This window comes from Podarcis erhardii (genome assembly GCF_964252035.2).
Source record: "Podarcis erhardii genome assembly, chromosome: 7".
NCBI lineage: Eukaryota > Metazoa > Chordata > Lepidosauria > Squamata > Lacertidae > Podarcis > Podarcis erhardii.
The window spans coordinates 84,295,399-84,314,621 of record NC_138511.1 but is presented as its reverse complement, the minus strand read 5'-3'; the positions used below and the strand labels follow the sequence as shown (position 1 = coordinate 84,314,621).

At 47.6% G+C, this 19,223-nt stretch overlaps 1 protein-coding gene across 2 annotated transcripts; it reads left to right on the top strand.

Annotated features, from left to right (window-relative positions):
• The first annotated feature begins 7,329 nt into the window (after positions 1-7,329).
• On the top strand, positions 7,330-17,352 carry B9D2 (B9 domain containing 2). 2 transcript variants are annotated; one of them, XM_081869789.1, is made up of 4 exons: positions 7,330-7,446; positions 8,967-9,058; positions 10,001-10,126; positions 16,554-17,352. In XM_081869789.1, exons 1-4 carry the CDS (start codon positions 7,433-7,435, stop codon positions 16,865-16,867), a joined length of 546 nt encoding a protein of 181 aa, XP_081725915.1. In that variant the 5' UTR covers positions 7,330-7,432; the 3' UTR covers positions 16,868-17,352. The 2 variants fall into 2 exon arrangements, with proteins under 2 accessions (XP_081725915.1, XP_081725914.1); XM_081869788.1 differs by lacking the exon at positions 7,330-7,446 and having other exon boundaries at positions 8,808-9,058.
• Positions 17,353-19,223: the final 1,871 nt, after the last annotated feature.

Below are 19,223 nucleotides of genomic sequence, written 5' to 3'. Positions count from 1 at the left end.
TGTGTTATGTACTGAGTTGAATAGGATCCAAAATGCAGCAGTCTGATTGGTCCTAGAACAATAGGATCCAAAATGCAGCAGTCTGATTGGTCCTAGAACAATAGGGTCCAGAATGCAGCAGTCCGATTGGTCCTAGAACAATGCAGCAGTATGACTGCTCTGCAGGAGCCACCCAATCCAGCTCCAGATGGAAGTGAATCCACAACCTGATTGGCCTACAGGAGAATTCCGGAATTAGCCAATCACGTGCAGCCCATTGTGTAAATAATGTATATAAAGCAGATACTTGGGGAAACTTTCATTCCTCCTCCCACTATGAGCTGAATAAAGAGTGTGAAATCGACTCTGAGTATATTTCAGAATGTCTTCCGATGCGCTGCTGGGGCGGCAGGCCAGTTTGTTGGTGCCCCTCAATATGTTACCACCCCCCAAAAAAACAGCTTAGGTTTTCTGTGCTGCCAGGCTGGTCCTGGGGGCGGCTTGTCCTGGCCCCGATACCTTCCCTTTGCTTTCAGAGGTTTCCCTGGGCGCAAGAGAAGAAAAGGCTTCTCTCTTGCTCCTTCCATTCATTTCTCCTCTTCTTTTTCATCCTGTCTGTTCAGTTCTGCTCTGCAGGAAAGCGCCCCTGGCAGCATTTTAGCAGGAGATGAGAGAAACACTTACGGAGCCATTTATCAAAGCACCCAGCAGCCAGCCGTTTCCAGACAGGTGAGGAGAGCTGGAAAGCTACAGCAGGAGGAAAGTTTAATCAACACCAGGGGGCTTTTAATTCAGATGATGAGCTGCTTCTTTGCTGCTTTCCTCCTCTCCTCTCTCTTTTTATTATCTGAGTTGATGCCGTTCGTTCCAGCTGTAGGCAGTGTGTCATTATTATTATTTTTAACAGAAGAAGCGGATGGCGGTATGTGGCCAAATTTTGGGAGACACACCAAACCACAGCCATTTATTTATTCCTCTCCTGCCAACAGGATTTGATTTAAATATATGCAAGTTTTCAAAGTGTACCGCACTGCGGTTGCAGGCATACAGATGGCCAGGTGCAGCCCCTCCAAGTTTCCCTATTTACCAGGGACAGTCCCGGATTTACAGAAGCCGTCCCAGTTTCTGATTCGATCCCGAAATGCCCCGTTTTTCCTTAAAGGTAAAGGGATCCCTGACCATTAGGTCCAGTCGTGGCCAACTCTGGGGTTGCAGCGCTCATCTCGCTTTATTGGTCGAGGGAACCAGTGTACAGCTTCCGGGTCATGTGGCCAGCATGACTAAGCCGCTTCTGCCGAACCAGAGCAGCGCACGGAAATGCAGTTTACCTTCCCGCCAGAGCGGTACCTATTTATCTACTTGCACTTTGATGTGCTTTCAAACTGCTAGGTTGGCAGGAGCAGGGACCAAGCTCACCCTGTCGCGGGGATTCGAACCGCTGACCTTCTGATCGGCAAGTCCTAGGCTCTGTGGTTTAACCCACAGCGCCACCCGCGTCCCCGTCCCTATTTCCATCGGAGAAATCTTGGAGGGAATGGAGTTAAGCCACCCCCGAGCCAAGGAGATAAATAACTATAGAACCTTTAGAAGACATCTGAAGGCAGCCCCGTATAGGGAAGTTTTTTTTAATGTTTAATGTTTAATGATGTTTTTATATATGTGGGAAGCAGCACAGAGTGGCTGAGCCAACCCATTCAGAAGGGTGGGTTATAAATTAGTATTATTAATATTATTATTATGGAATAGGGCATCCCTATTTTCATCGCAGAAATGTTAGAGGGTATGCAGGTCTACTGGGTCTGCAAAATCTTTCAGAATATCTGAATTTCTGGCTAAGGCTCTACAAATCCGTGCTATTAAACTTAAAGGGGGATTAAGGTTAAGGAGCGGAAAGGTAAATCTCTATTATTATTTTTGTTGTCATTTTCATGTGTCTGATAAAATGCAATACAGTGGTACCTCGGGTTAAGAACTTAATTCGTTCTGGAGGTCCATTCTTAACCTGAAACTGTTCTTAACCCGAGGTACCACTGTAAACTGATTTGACTTGAATTGACAGTGCTGTAGTGATTCAAAACCTCTCCATTATCCCTCCCCCCTCCCTCCCTCCTTCCTTCCTTCCTTCCTTCCTTCCTTCCTTCCTTTCTTTCTTTCTTTCTTTCTTAGCTTAAGATGACATACATATGGTTCCCCACACACCCATCTCCATTCGATCCTCACAACAAACCTGCGAGGGAGGTTAGGCTCAGGGACAGTGACTGGACTAAAGTCACCCAGCATGCTTTCTGGTGGAAAAAGGGGGTATTTGAACACTGGTCCCCCCAGGTTCTAACTGCTATGCCACATTACATCATCTATTTGAGACACGACGATCTGCCATGCTTTCCGAAGGATGCCAATGTGATTTCTCTCACAGAAAAGGCATGGCTGGTGGGCCTCGTGCTTTCCTGTGAGGAGTGAAGGGAGACATCTAAAACTGATGATGCTTGTTAACAGTTCCTTGGCACACTGCAGCTGTTTCATTAAGGCTGTCCTCTGTTGTTGTTTTCCTGACTCTGCCTCAATAATATTTAATGATCTGTTCCTTAGGGCTGTTTTGGTGTTTTTGCTTCTTCTTCTTCTTCGTTTCATCCAGGAGACACAACTGACTTGCACGGTTTTCCTGGAGAGAGCAGCATTACAGGCTGTCAATAAAGAGGAACCCAGGCACCAAGCCAAAATTGGAGAGCCTGTGGCCCGACTGATGTGGATGCTGGACTCCAACTCCCATCAGCCCCCAGCTGGCATGGCCAAAACTCAGGAATGATGGGAGTTGGAGTCCCAACAACATCTACAGGGCTACAGGTTCCCCCAATGTGTTTTGCCTCCTGAAGCGAACCACAAAATGGTGCCCTCCTTCGTCGCCAAGGAAAAAAGGGGCCAGTGAAGACAAGCGGGGAATAGACATCATAGACCACATAACACTGATCTTGAAAGACCTATATTGGCTCCTAGTATGTTTATGAGCACAATTCAAAGTGTTGGTGCTGACCTTGAAAGCCCTAAACGGCCTCAGTCCAGTATACCTGAAGGAGCGTCTCCACCCCCACCGTTCTACCCGGACACTGAGGTCCAGTGCCGAGGGCCTTCTGGCGGTTCCCTCGCTGTGAGAAGCCAAGTTACAGGGAACCAGGCAGAGGACCTTCTCAGTAGTGGCCCCTGCCCTGTGGAACACCTTCCCACCAGATGTCAAAGAGAACAACTATCAGACTTTTAGAAGACATCTGAAGGCAGCCCTGTTTAGGGAAGCTTTTAATGTTTGATGCATTACTGTATTTTAATATTTTGTTGGAAGCCGCCCAGAGTGGCTGGTGAAGCCCAGCCAGATGGCCAGGGTATAAATAATAAGTTGTTGTTGTTGTTGTTGTTACCTCCAGACACACTGCCCAGATTGCACCACACTTTGGTGTTTCTAATGCAGCCCTTTGGCTTCACCACTGGAGATGCACTCTGTTGCCTCTCGAGACAGATGTCTCTCCATTTTCTCTCTCTCGAGAGATGGATGCCAACAAATGGGTTTGAGCCCCATCCTGGGCATTGCAGGGGGTTGGACTGTTTGACCCTCATGGACCCTTCTATCTTTAACACTCTTTGATTCTCTAATGCATGGGTAGACAAACTAAGGCCCAGGAGCCGGAGCCGGCCCAAACGCCTTCTAAATCCGGCCCACGGACGGTCCGGGAATCAGCGTGTTTTTACATGAGTGGAATGTGCCCTTTTATTTAAAATGCATCTCTGGGTTATTTGTGGGGCATAGGGATTTGTTCATTCTCCCTCCCAAATATAGTCCGGCCTCCCACAAGGTCTGAGGGACAGTGGACCGGCCCCCTGCTCAAAAAGTTTGCTGACCCCTGCTTTCATGTATGCCCATGATCTCTGAATTACTTCCTGTGGCTATGGCTTTTCTGAGCATGGGCTACCTTCTCCACCCCCCATATATAATATAACTGTAACTCAAGATAACACTCCATGGCATTTGATTAAGTGGACTGTATAGTCGGTGGAAGCTTATGCCGCAATGCATTTGTTAAAACGGAGAAAGATGGAAAAGAGCTCCAGTACATTGCTTAGTTATTTATAAGATTTCCTACTTGCCTCTTAGACCGTAAAGTCCCAAGGCAGATTACAGCAATGTAATGATGCAATTAAAAGCATGACGGAGAGCAACACGTTTTCGGCGCAATTATGAGAGGTAAATAAAACAATTCCAAGCGAGAGCAACTCAGTAAATAGAAGATGTGGGTCCCTCAAAAATACTTGCAGCTGTCCAAGGCAAGGGCAAAGAGGTGAATCTTCCGCGCATGGAAGAAACTGATGCTCAGTGCACCTCTGTGGGGGTTGCATGCAAAATGGTGAACATGTCAGCAGGTGGACATGGTCAGCCCGCGAAGCAGTTAGGTGTTTTTAGACTTCGGACAGACAAAATCACCTGCTCCGCTCTTTAGATGATAATAGAAATCACTTCACTTACTTCAAAACATAGTATATTAGCCCCGTTGCATTGGTAGTGCCTTTCTGTTGAGTGAGTCCTCAGACTTTATTTTTATATTTTTTTCTATCCCACCTTTGCACCAAGACGTTCAAAGTGGGGTGTGGGGGCTTCTCAACTCCCTATTTTATCCTCACAACAACCTTACGAGGTAGGTTTGGTTGAGAAAAAACTGCATACTGTGATAAGAATTTTAAGGTCTTAGATATGTAATAAATCTTCATAAATGTACCAAGCAAACACGTACAAAAATATATAAACCACATGTCTGAAACCCCACAGAAAAAACGTCCTGATCAAATTGACCTCAAATATTTCTCTGCAAGGTCAAAGTGGGAAACCTCCCCATTGTCTCTTTCCTCACAAATCCTGTCTTAAAGGCACATTTAAGATATGAATAGGGTGTGAGCCTGTGACCTGGCTCAGGAACTATGTATTTATCATTACAAAAGACTGGCCAGGCTCCCCAGGCAATCCAATCAAGTGACCATTAAACGGGTAACCTGCCAGACAGGAGATAAACAATACACTCAGATTTCTGCTGTAGACCACCCTTTCTGTGATGTATGTATGATGTTTCTGGGGGTGGTCTTGAACTCCAGGGTGGGCAATTTAAAATGTCAATATAAGGGCGGACCCATCTGGGTTCTGGGTTCCTCCTCCTCTTCTGTGTGTGAGGGGAGCACCCTGTTGCAACAGATCAATAAAGATCAAGCTTACTAGCTGCTTTGCTTCTCGATATTCTCTGGTTGGCCTCTGTTATTTTCTCCTACCAATAGGGAACCTACGTAAGGACTCTATATGGGCTCTTGGATACTCCATAAGGGGAAAAGGGCAGTTTATTTGTTTAAAACAATACACACCATGAGTTTAAAGCACACGACCTCTCACAAAGAATACTAGCAGCTTGTAGTTTGTTAAGGGTGCTGGGAGCTGTAGCTCTCTGATGGGTAAACTGCAGTTCCCAGAATTCTTTGGGGCAACCAATGTGCAAGAAACTGGAAAAATGAAATCCTACCAACGATTACAGAGTTGCAGAGTCTTATGATATAATACCGGCAACTAGCAAAACTGACGGGAAGAATCAGAGGAGTGTCAAACCAGAAAGTATATGGAGAATGGAAAATATTCAAAGAATATCTAAAATTGCATTGTACAAAAAGCAAGATACCTGCAGAACTAGATTGATACTTGTAAGCAAAAAGTGAGACTCTCTTGAGAGTCCCATGAACTGCAAGAAGATCAAACCCCTCCATTCTGAAGGAAATCAGCCCTGAGTGCTCACTGGAAGGACAGATCCTGAAGCTGAGGCTCCAATACTTTGGCCACCTCATGAGAAGAGAAGACTCCCTGGAAAAGACCTTGATGCTGGGAAAGATGGAGGGCACAAGGAGAAGGGGACAACAGAGGACGAGATGGTTGGACAGTGTTCTCAAAGCTACCAGCATGAGTCTGACAAAACTGCGGGAGGCAGTGGAAGACAGGAGTGCCTGGCGTGTTCTGGTCCAGGGGGTCACGAAGAGTCGGACACGACTAAACGACTAAACAACATCAAGCAAAAAGGGTATTAGATATTATACCGGATATATATATATATATATATATAATGAAATAACACAAATCTGTGCAAGAAAATATAGACTATATAAGCAGACTATATAAGCAGTATAATGAGAATTATTGGAAGTTTTATATTTTAACCTGTTATTCAATTGTAATATACTGTATTTTTTTATTTTTTCTCCCCCCCCCCTTTACACTACTTGTATTGCTTTTGCTTTGTATGATTTGTTATTTATGTATATGCCTGCGTGGGAAATTAATAAAGATTATTTTAAAAAGATAGAAAAGAAAAATGTACTGTCTCTAGCTATCTAAAATGCAATTTGGAGGTTATTCCCTTTGGAAGTAGGTTGCTCATGCTGTCTCGACTTCTCTCTGATCAGCCTACGCAATGTGCAAAAAAATGTGCCTAATTTCACATCATGGCAACAGCATCCGTACCTTTTCATCTATTGAAACTAAACCTTTTGATTTTCATGCGGCAGAGCTCCTCTGCCTTTAGTAACTGGAAAAGAAGCTGAAGGAATTTGGTTTGATTTGTAATAATTTGGAAAATAAATAAAAAACGAAAGAAAGAAAGAAAGAAAGAAAGAAGCAGAAGTCTAAGAGGTGTACCATAAAATTTAATATGAAAAGCTGCGTTAGTTCAGCTTCTGCCTTACATCTAAAGAAACAAGGTACAGTATCTGCCAAAGAGGGGAAAGCAGTAAACCAAGCTGATATTTTTCATTTTTCATAAGGCCGCACAAGGATTCAGTGGCTGAACTAGCATTTGAACCCAGCTCTCGACAAGAACCAATTCAGTTGCCAAGGCAACAGGGAAAAAAAAGACCTTCCCAAGATGGCCGCACTGCGACGCCTCTCAGAGACCCACACAAGATGGCAGCACAAGGGAGGAGCGGAAACCCAACCCTTTTTCTAGGGAAGTTTCCCTATGACACACTCAACATGGCTCTTTGAATCACAGCTGTTTCCTTGCCCTCAGTTATCCAGTAAAGCAACTGTTTAAGATAATCTTCAACAAAACCACAGTGGCACAAACAAAAACATCAGCTAAAAAAATCGGAAACCGCCCTTGTCCCTAAAACTGATTATAGGCAGAAATTGCGACCATGTGCGACTCTTCGCGTTTTCCTATCTCTATGTCCAAGATGGCGGGTTTTTGTTGTTGTTGCCTCGCTCAAGATGGCGGCGCCACCGCCCTTCTTCACCTTTCCCGCAACTAGCCAATCAGAGACCCACCCTGGGCGTGGCTTCCCCGTTGCTGCGGCAACCGCGGCCCAGAAACGGTGAGGGCAGGACGGTAGCGAGGCGTCGGCGGGGGCGGGGGGAGTTCTGAGAAATTCGCGCGGCTGGCAGGTAATGGAACGCGTGGCGTGCGGTATGCGTGCGCCGCGGAAGGGGGGACACGGAGGAGTCGCGTGTCTTTTGCACGTGTGAACGGGTGACGTATCAGCCACCTCTCTTTCTCCCTCTTGATTCAAACAGAACTCGTGAAAACTGAGGGCGGGTGGCGTATGTGCAACCTTGGACCGCAAGGTTCGATGCTAAAAATCGAACTTCCAGCTTTGCAAGTGACGGGAATTGTTTGGAGACAAAGGATTTAAATAATAATAATAATGTTGTTCTTGTTTAGTCGTTTAGTTGTGTCCAACCCTTCGTGACCCCCTGGACCAGAGCACGCACGCCAGGCACTCCTGTCTTCCACTGCCTCCCGCAGTTTGGTCAAACTCATGTTGGTAGCTTCGAGAACACTGTCCCACCATCTCATCCTCTGCCATCCCCTTCTCCTTGTGCTTCCCCAGCCACTCTGGGCAGCTTCCAACAGAACACTAAAATACAATAATATTAAAGACCCTGATGCTGGGAAAGATGGAGGGCACAAGGAGAAGGGGACGACAGAGGACGAGATGGTTGGACAGTGTTCTTGAAGCTACCAGCATGAGTTTGACCAAACTGCGGGAGGCAGGGGAAGACAGGAGTGCCTGGCGTGCTCTGGTCCAGGGGGTCACGAAGAGTCGGACACGACTAAACGACTAAACAACAACATTAAACATTAAAAGCTTCCCTAAACAGGGCTGCTAAAGTTCTTCTAAAAGTTTGGTAGTTATTTTTTCTTTGACATCTGGTAGGAGGGCGTTCCACAGGGCAGGCGCCACTACCAAGAAGGCCCTCTGCCTGGTTCCCTGTCACCTCACTTCTTGCAATGAGGGAACCGCCAGAAGGCCCTCGGCAGAACGATGGAGGAGAATTTGCTCCTTCAGATATACTGGGCCGAGGCCGTTTAGGGCTTTAAAGGCCATCACTAACACTTTGAATTGTGCTCGGAAACGTCCTGGGAGCCAATGTAGGTCTTTCAAGACTGGTGTTATATGGTCTCGGCGGCCGCTCCCAGCCACCAGTCTGGCTGCCGCATTCTGGATTAATTGCAGTTTCCGGGTCACCTTCAAAGGTAGCCCCACGTAGAGCGTGTTGCAGTAGTCCAAGCGGGAGATAACCAGAGCATGCACCACTCTGGCAAGACAGTCCGCGGGCAGGGAGGGTCTCAGCCTGCGTACCAGGTGGAGCTGATAAACAGCTGCCCTGGACACAGAATTGACCTGTGCCTCCATGGACAGCTGTGAGTCCAGAATGACTCCAAGGCTGCACACCTGGTCCGTCAGGGGCACAGTTACCCCACTCAGGACCAGGGAGTCTTCCACACCCACCCGCCCCCTGTCCCCCCCAAAACAGTCCTTCTGTCTTGTCAGGATTCAACCTCAATCTGTTAGCCGCTATCCATCCTCCAACCACCAAGGTAACCTTAAAACACATGTGAAATCTCAAAATTGGTCTTGAATATGATGATGGCCCTTGACTGGGTGTCTCCGTTCTCTTTAAGGTCCTTTCCCTTCAGGTCCATGGCTGAAGTGCACGTGATTGGTCAGATCGTGGGAGCCAGCGGATTCCCTAGCAGCAGCCTTTTTTGCAAATGGGGAATTCACACAGGTTGGTGGAGAATTATGGTCCAGAGATCACGGGAAAGGGGAAGGCAGAGATAATTTAGCACGTGATTTATAGGTTAATTCTGTTCGGTTAAAGTCAGCCGGCAGGTGTTGCTTAGCGACCAATCAGAGGAGCAGGATCTTTGCCGAGGTAGCATCAGCTCTCATTGGCTGCGTAATTCTGAGGGAGTTTTCCTCTGTATGTTTAGTTGAGTGTTTTCCTGCTGTGTAGAAGGCCTGAGCTAAGAAAGACAGAAAGCCTCTCGGTTGAATTTCTTCTCCGAATATGCGGATTTAGATAGAATGTCAGAAAAGATAAAAAAATAAACCAAAACGGGTATTTATTTCAAAATGGGAAGTTTTTAAAATATATTTGAAAAATAATAATAATAGTAGTTTAAAGTCATACACAGCGTTCGAATAATTTCAGTAGCAGTGTTAAAAATGTGGAAAAACCAATGAATGGATCAAGGGATATTGAAACTGAACAAAACTCGTTATGCAATGGCAGCGAACAATTAATACAGAATCTGTAATAAGGAATAGACGGGAAGTCTGGTAGATAGAAAAAGACCACTTTTATGTTTTGAAGGTTACTAGTTGATGTACTAATTCTCTTTTTTCCTTTGGTGGCGATGGAGATTTATTTTCTTTTTCTGTATGGTGTGTTAATGTGAATGGTAACAATAAAATTTAATAAAAGAAAAAGAATTTCTCCTCAGATTTATACGCTGTTCTTGTTCAGTTTGCTTCGTCAAGTGTTATCAAGCTTCTCTTCTCTCTAAACGCCATCTGTGTTATTTAAGTGACACTACTAAAGAGGGAGGTGAGAGGAAGTCAGTTCCCCTGCCGCATTCCACCCCCACCCCACATTTTTAGACTTGATACGGGAGTCAGAGCTTTGTCTATTCATAACCGAGACATCTGGGTTTTCTCCTCCTCCCAGGTGGTGCCTGGAAGTTGCTGTCGGGATTCCGGGAAGGGCAGACACAAGTCGACCACCCCCAGCTGGATGATGTGGCTTATTGGTCCCACCCCATCGACGTCCACTTTGCCACCAAAGGCTTGCAGGGTAAGAGATATCAGTTGCCTTTCCCTTCCTCCTCCGCAGTTCTTGGCTACTGCCACATTAAAAACATGAGATCCTTTTAAATAATATTTGTGTGTGTGTTGCAAGACAACACCTGCAGCTGGACAGGGAAACGCCTAACACATTGCAGGCAAATCACCCAGTGACCGCCTGCTAATGTTTTGAGCTGGCTGTGGTTACTGATCCAAAGAGGGCCATTTTCTTTGGTAGCATCCTGGTTATGCAGTGGAAGCTAGCTAGGCCATCAGGGCATATGCCGCCCCCCCTCAGTCTAGGCCTCACATAAAAGATAAAGGGACCCCTGAACATTCGGTCCAGTCATGACCGACTCTGGGGTTGCGGCGCTCATCTCGCTTTACCAGTCGAGGGAGCCGGCGTACAGCTTCCGGGTCATGTGGCCAGCATGACTAAACCGCTTCTGGCGAACCAGAGCAGCGCACGGAAATGCCGTTTACCTTCTCACCGGAGCCGTACCTATTTATCTACTTGCACTTTGACGTGCTTTCCAACTGCTAGGTTGGCAGGAGCAGGGACCGAGCAACGGGAGCTCACCCCGTCGCGGGGATTCAAACCGCCGACCTTCTGATCGGCAAGTCCTAGGCTCTGTGGTTCAACCCACAGCGCCACCCACATCCTTCTAATAAAGCAGAATGGTTGCTGGGTGCTGCATCGTAGATGTAATTGCATCAGTAACATATTGCAGAATAGATGCACAAAAATAAATAAATCGGTCTGTAGAAGTCCCAGATTTCTGCTGTGACCTTGGTGGCTTGAGCAAGCAAAGCAGAACACTCGCCTTGTTGGCTATGTTAGCAGCAGCAAAGTGACCTCCCTGGGGCCCAAGCGTATGTGTTTGGAGATCCTGGGCAGCCCAAAGGACAAGACTCCCTTTCTCGGCCTCATTGATGTGGTCCAAAGGAAAGCAGAACAAGACATTTGGCACCAGCTTGGCTGCAGGAGTTGCCGGAAAGAGGCGTAAAAGGCACCATCCAACTGCTTTAGGGACTCCACTCTGCATTTGTGTAGGGTTTACACCTTAGGTTTTTCTTCTCCCAAAGATATTCTGCAAGGCAGCAGAGGTTTGGAATCAGTTTTCCTTCTCTTAGATGTTCTCCCTTCCCAGGTCGTGAGCAATGTCATTCTAAACTGAAAGCTTTTGGATAATAAGGGCAAAATCTTCTAAAACCGAACAGTCGCTTTTGGGAGATCAAAAAGTGAGTACAAGCAATGAGCACTCTTCCTGAGTGGCAATTTAACCAATTTAAAAGGCAACCCACTGAACAACGATGCTCTTAAATAGCTAAGCCGCATCTTATAACTGGAGCTACAGTTCTGCAGTGTGGCTGCCGGCCAAACTTCGCCAGGAATTTAGCTGGCTACGTTGCCCCGAATCTTGGCTCTATCAGTGTGAATGATGCTTAATAACACATACATTGCTGGCCAAGAATCCGCCCCACTTACGGAGGCTTTTGAACCCACCCACTCGCCCCCAACCAGCCTGATCTCCCGTCTTCCCCATTGGGACTTTGGCCCAAGTCCAAGCAAAAATTGGCATTGAGGCAATGTCTATTAGGGCAAATGGGACCCTGCTCCACAAAGCTCACCCTGCCCTCATCCAGCCTTCTCCTGTGATAAATCCAGTCCAGGGACCTCAGAAAACAACAAATAGGGCAATTTATAAGCAGGTCAGCTTCCCCCTCCTTAGTTTTGCTGTTGTACAACTCAGCAGGGAGGAGGAGGATAGAGGCAAATAGTTGGCTTTTGTTGCCTCTGGCGCCACCTGCTGTTCGCCTCCCTGCCTTCCACCCTACCAGTGGGGTCCAGCCAATTGCATTGTAGAGCTGTCGCCTTCAGAAGCCCTCTCTCTTCAGGGGATTCTGGCTTGAAAGGTGGGGCTGGGGATTTATGGTGGAGAATTCTCCGCATCCCAGCTTGACTGTATTCCCGCAAGAACTCGGTGGCTCAGGATGGAGGACGAAGAGGGCTGTGTGTGGCAGCTAGCCTAGTGCACAAAGGCGTCATTTGCACCTGTCACTCCTCCCACTGTTGCCTCTGGCTCCACCCACCATTGGCCCCTTGGAAGTTGCTCAGAAGAGAATGCGGGCCCTTGGCTTGAAATGGTTCCTTGTCCCCAGCAGTTGCTCAGTGGCTGAGGAAAGATACTCTGCGTAGACTCAGAGGCCCCCATTCTCCCCAGGCATGAAATGCAGAGGGGTGTTTAAGCAAATTGCACAATCCGGCTCGAATCAGGCACTGTGTCTCGCCTCTCATTATGAACCTGCCTGACAGGAGCGAGACAGCAGTAAACTGCACTGAGCAACTTGGAGGTAAAGGTAAAGTGACCCCAGACCATTAGGTCCAGTCGTGGCCGACTCTGGTGTTGCGGTGCTCATCTCGCTTTATTGGCCGAGGGAGCCGGCGTACAGCTTCCGGGTCATGTGGCCAGCATGACTAAGCCGCTTCTGGCGAACCAGAGCAGCGCACGGAAATGCCGTTTACCTTCCCGCCGGAGCGGTACCTATTTATCTACTTGCACTTTGATGTGCTTTCGAACTGCTAGGTTGGCAGGAGCAGGGACCGAGCAACGGGAGCTCACTCCGTCGCGGGGATTCAAACTGCCGACCTTCTGATCGGCAAGTCCTCGGCTCTGTAGTTTAACCCACGGTGCCACCCGCGTACGTTCAATATAATTGGCTACCTTAAAGTAAATTAATCCATGGCTACGGTAAACTGCACCGTCAGACAAAAGAGCTCAGAAGCCAGCCAGCGAAGGGAAGCCGTTCGGAATGGCAGGGGATTAATTGTTGGAGCGGACGGCTTTTTTTGTGTGCGTGCCGCAAAGCCGGTTTGATTTGCGTGGGCTTCTCTCTGCTGCCTTTCCTAGGCTGCGCTTCAGCTGAGCTGAGCTGGACCGGAAAGGTGGGGGCAAGGAAAGACCAGGCGGGGGGGACGGAGGAATGGATTGATGCGGAAAAGCTGCCGAAAGTCTCCCGCCGCTTCCTTTTCTTCCTGGCTGACGAGACTCCACATAATTAATAAATCATGCCTCCCCGGTTCCCTTTATTGCTGGGAACACAGTGCTCAGGCAAAGAGATAAAACACACTACACACACACATATATATAACCCCACCGCCACCCCCGGCCAGCCAGACCTTGGCTAATGTTGAAATACGAACTCTGAATTGACAGGAGGAGATGGTGATGGGAGCAGGAGAGAGAGAGAGACAGAGAGAAGGAGGATGGAGCCAAACGAGTGCTTGGAGGAGCCAGACTCTGACTTAATAATAATAACCTTAATATTTAGCATCAGTTGAGTGCTTTCTGCAAGCTCATGTCACTTCACAGACGCTGCCAAGCAGCTCTTTATGGTAAATCAGCATTGTTATCCGCACACTGAATTATTAAGAACCTGCCAGATCAGGCCAGCAACCTGTTCTCCACAGTGCCTAGTCAGATACACCAGTTTCCCAATCTTCGGTGCTCCACCGGAGCAAACATCAGTTTGGGTTCCCCACGGATGGCTGTTTGCTCTGATTGAGCTTTAAAGAGCGGATTTTCACAGGGGAAGCTCTGAAGCAAAAGGGGAAAAAGGTGTTCAGAGCTTTAAATCATGGACTGTGCCTGGAAAGAGTGGAGGAAAAGTGTGGGTGAATAAGCCCTCAGTTTGGAGAAGTCGTTTTGGACCTCTTCACCTTCTCTCTTGTTTAAACTACCGTGAACGATTTGGTATCAATGGCTACCTCACTGCCACCCCCAACTTTAGTTGGAAAGCACAAGTCCTGCAGGACTCCTCATTCTGTATCCTTCCATCATGAGAACTGTCCATTTTTTCCCTGCTCTTCTTCCTGTTTCTTTAACAGTTCCTCATCCACAAGAGGAGTGTCAAAATCTTTTTTTTCTATGTCCAGGTATTCAGTGTTGTGGTTTGCAAGCTCCTTGGGGCAGAGGCCTGTCCTTTTAGATCAAGCTATTTTATTCTGCGGCGAAGTGCCACACTCACTGGTTATGGCTTTGTCACTCTGGTCTTCTCTCATATACATTTGGACACCACGTAGCAATGCGACAGGCCTCCTGCCGTTTGTGTCCTTTGGGGCCCCAATGTTCCAGACTTCCTTTTCTCCATTTATATATCTGTCAACTGAGAAGTCTTCATGCCTCTGTCCTAACGGGACCCTGGTCCTCAAATGTTGATGCCACACACACACACACAAACAAACACTCAAACACACATATCTTTAAAGATTCTGTTTTTGCTGTGGCAGAAATAGTGTGGTATTCCCTCCACAATCTGTGTGCATGGATGCTATTATATTAAGAAAGAAATACTCTGGTTATTAGACAGGATGCGGGTGGCGCTGTGGTCTAAACCACAGAGCCTAGGGCTCGCTGATCAGAAGGTCAGCAGTTCGAATCCCCGCGACAGGGTGAGCTCCCGTTGTTTGGTCCCTGCTCCTGCCCACCTAGCAGTTCGAAAGCTGGATGGTTACGTGGGAGCCGGTTGAAGTTAAATCCTTCGAAGACAGAGGTCCTCTGGCTGGGACGGGACGATATGGGATTGAGGGGGCAACTCCCATCTCTTGCGGGGGTGCAATTAGTGCCAGCACCGTCCGTTAAGAGTTTGGGTGTAATCTTCGATACCTCCCTCTCTATGGAGGCGCAGATTACAGCTATAATAAAGGCGGCATTTTTTCATCTCCGCCAAGCTAAGCAGTTGGCTCCTTATCTCTCTCACCCTGACCTAGCCACTGTGATCCACGCAATGGTCACCTCCAGACTGGATTATTGTAACTCGCTCTACGTGGGGCTGCCCTTGAGACTGACCCAGAAACTCCAGCGGGTGCAGAACGCCGTGGCGAGACTCCTTATGGGGTCTTCGCTGTGAGATCACATTCATCCAGTACTATACCAGCTGCACTGGCTCCCGGTGGAGTACAGGATCAGGTTTAAGGTGCTGGTTTTAACCTTTAAAGCTTCCAACAAAAACTGCATCACTGGTCCTTCTGTCTGCTGTAGCAGAATCTCATATAATTGATTACATTGTTCTGCACCATTTCAGTGCACGGGCATTTATTTATTTCATCTTTTTTAGCTTTTATATATCCCACTTTTCTTCCAAGGAGCTCAAGGCAGCATGCCTCGTTCTCCGCCTCCCTGTGTTATCCTCGCAACAACAGCCCTGCTAGGTAGGTTGGGCTGAGAATGAATGACTGGCCCAAGGTCACCCTGTGAGCTTCACGGCCAAGTGGGGATTTGAACCCCAGCGTCTCAGGTCTTAGTGCAGCACTCTAACCACTACACCACACTGCCTCTACATGGTACGAGTAAGTGAACATCAATAGTGTTTGCTTCCATCCAAATCCTCCCAACATCGCTACCGAGATGAAATGGTGGGATGCTTTGGAAACTTAAATTGCTATCCTTCCTTCCTTTTTCCTTTTCCAAAAACAACTTTTATTTATAATTTTTCACAATCACATAAACCAAACACAATACAGTCATACCTTGGTTTTTGAACAGCTTAGTTCTCAAACGTTTTGGCTCCTGAATGCCGCAAACCCGGAAGTGAGTGTTCCAGTTTGCGAACTATTTTTGGAAGCTGAATGTTGGGCGGGCCGTCTGATTGGGGCTTCCTGCAGCCAATCAGAAGCCGCGCTTTGGTTTCCGAACGTTTTGGAAGTCAAGCGGACTTCCGGAACGGATTCCGTTCGACTTCTAAGGTACAACTGTATTGAATTAAGCATAAGACTTCCCTTCCCACCTTCCATTGTTCCTTCTGATTCCCCCTTACTGCTGCATCTTCTAATTACCCTATTTTTCTGTGTACAAGACGAGGTTTTTTTATTTAATAGAAATGCTAAAAATTTGGGGTTGTCTTATACACCGATAGTGCAGAGGTGGGACCGGCGATTGGTGGCTTTGCTGATGCGTGCAATTGGCAGCGGGGGTCAGGCAATTGGCAGTCGGCAACCCCCCCCAAAAAAAGCTCAACAAGTCTGGGCACTCCCCCCCCCCATTTCCTCAATTAGAAGTCCCAAAAAATCGGGGGTCGTCTTATACACAGGGGCGTGTTATACACAGAAAAATACGGTACTCCATATTTCCCCCTTCTCATTTTATCTCAAGGCAATTTTTACTGTTGAATTTACTCCCATCCTGTTAACGCCCTAACCTGTATGCAATGATTCTTTGAGTATTCTACAAACATTTTCCAGTCTTCCTTAAATACCCTTTCCTATGGATCTCCTATTCTGCTGGTTAACCCGGCGATTTTGCACCTTTCACCGTTTTCGTCTGCCACTCCTCCTTCGTTGGTCCTGCTCCCTTCCCTCCATTTCTGGTACATATACCATTTGGGCTGCCGTGGCTGCGTAGAGAAACAACCCTTCCTTTCTCTTTTTCCCCTGCCAGGCTGGCCCAAACTGCATGTCCAGGTGTGGCACCAGGACTCTTTTGGGCGCACGGAGCTGTACGGGTACGGCTTCTGCCACGTGCCTTCCACCCCCGGCTCCCACCAGCTGGACTGTGTCACCTGGCGCCCCCTGGGCTCCTGGCAAGAGCAGCTCTCCCAGCTTTTTGTGGGAGGGGGCCCCCAGCTGCTCAACACCGACCTGATCTACACGGGGGCCGACCGCTACCGCCTGCAGACCTGCGCCATGGGCACCGTCCACCTCCAACTGGCCGTCATTCTCCGGAACTTTGACCGCTATGGCGTCGAGTGCTGAGGTCCTCCCCACCCCGGCCAGGGCCGCCCCCTTGCCGCCGTTACAGTTTCTTCCCCTCGTCCCAAAGACCGGGACCCTCGCCGCTTGGGAAGGGAAGACTTCTGTAGTCGGGAGCAGAAGGACAGCTCCATTCCACCGGCAGCCAAAGTGTGGAACCTATGAGCCAAACCTCCCAAGTTTGGCATCTCCAGTTCGGGGAGAGGAAAGAGGACGAGCGATTGGCGCTTAGCCCGGATGGTTCAGGATTCAGATCTTGTGGATCCTCGTCTAAGCGGAGCACCTCGCAAGCAAGATCCGTTGTGACCCCTTTTTTCGGGGGTGCTATGAAATGTCTTTCCCCATATGATTTTTTTTTGTTTGGAGGAGTTTGCCCATATCGCAGACAGGACCTCTGTTCCCAGTGCTTCTGAATCGCTGGCAGTGTACAACTTTATTTCTATAAAGGCTATTCTTTTCCCCGTTTGCATTAAATGGTTTTCTTTTTTTCCTCCACGAGGTTTTGCGTAGTGCTTGTGGGAACAAGAACTTGGCACCCTGGTGGCTGGGTGGCTATCCCAACTGCACAAACACGCCATCGTACTAGGCTTAGTTTGGGCACAAAGCAGAGTAAGGCAGTACGATGGGCAATAGGTGCTTTTTTCCAATTATTTTTTATTGATTTCCCATAATTTTTAACAAATTGTCACCACATTTAATAAAAATTTAAAAGCTGACTTTGCACCCCCAGATGTTCCTTCCTTTTGCCTCCGTCCATTGCTGCTCCAAGTATGTTAGCTTTCCCAACTTTCATTTAAATATTCAACTTTTAAAAATGATATTACAATATTTCATTCTTTCTCCCTGCACATTGACTGTACAAGTACCAATTTCTGCTAAGACTTTTATATATTGCTGTAGCCTATCCACAAAATAAGTAAATCCACTTTTATCTATCTATAATAGTCACTAATCGATAATTTTAAATCATTTCCTTCCAATACCTCTCGCGTAAAGCTCTGCCTAAGAAAAATAGGGGCAATTGATGCTTCAAACTGGGATAGCTGACCCCCACATCTGACAAAACTTGCAGCAGAGAGCCCTTTCACCACACCCCTGTGGTGTGGGCTAAATCTTCACCAGCCAGCTGGACCTGGGAGCCACCATTTTGATTTCCCACAATGCCTAGTTCTCCCAGTGAGCAATTGAGCTGCCGTGCTGCCCTGGCTTTGGTTCCCGCACTTGGTCCATCTGACAGGTATTTGCAAAGCTGTGGATGCAAAAATAGCAGGCCTTTGTTCCGGCTCCAGTGCCATTCCTGCCTCAGCTGGAGAGCTGGCTGTAAGAGGCGGCAGGAATGCCTGGTCAGAAGGAAGTTTCGGATTAAAGCCACCTGCAAATAGTTTTGGGGGAGAGGGGCAGGGTTCACCTTCCTTGTGGCCGGCAGAGGAATGCGTTGAATCTTTCCAAAAATGCACCAGACCCCTCTCCAGTTTGCATGTGTATCATCTTGCAGCAAGCAGCAATTCCTTAAAATTACCGTATTTTTTGCTCTATAAGACTCACTTTTTCCCTCCTAAAAAGTAAGGGGAAATGTGTGTGCGTCTTACGGAGCAAATGCAGGCTGCACAGCTATCCCAGAAGCCAGAACAGCAAGAGGGATTGCTGCTTTCACTGCGCAGCGATCTCTCTTGCTGTTCTGGCTTCTGAGATTCAGAATATTTATTTTCTTGTTTTCCTCCTCCAAAAACTAGGTGCATCTTGTGGTCTGGTGCGTCTTATAGAGCGAAAAATACGGTACACAACCGTGATCCACCATGGATTCTGCCTGGAAGAATCTGTGGCATCAAGTGTCAGCTTGGTGCTCAGAATGGGGAGATGTAGAAGAGAAATTGGAGGAGTAGAGTTGAGCTCACAGCAAGAAACTCCAGCTTCAACCACTGAGTTTAAGAACTGCCTGTAGACGGTCTTTTTATTGTGCGTTCATGACGTTTTGTTGGTGTCTAGGCAGTTACACGCGATCCCACTTTCAGTTCTGCTCGCAACAGCAGTTTTTTCCAGGATGGAGACACTGATTTGTTTCCAATCCATGCATGTTCCCGGAGCTTCCAGCTGAAACCCTGTAACTTTTCATGCGACGAGTTCTCCATGTGTGTTGCATTGGTTGTGCCGTAGCCTAAAAATGCCGCTCTGGGCAGCGAAACCATTCGGAAAGCATTGCAGAACAACTATTCAAGTGGAATGGTGTGTGTGTATGGTCCAGGGGGAATTTCACCACTAATGCACTATTCTTGGGTCAATGGCATGTTGCAGAATTTGCCTGCGAAAACAACACCAGTGAAGAGGGGCTTCAAGAATCGTCCAAAAGCGGCAGCCTAAA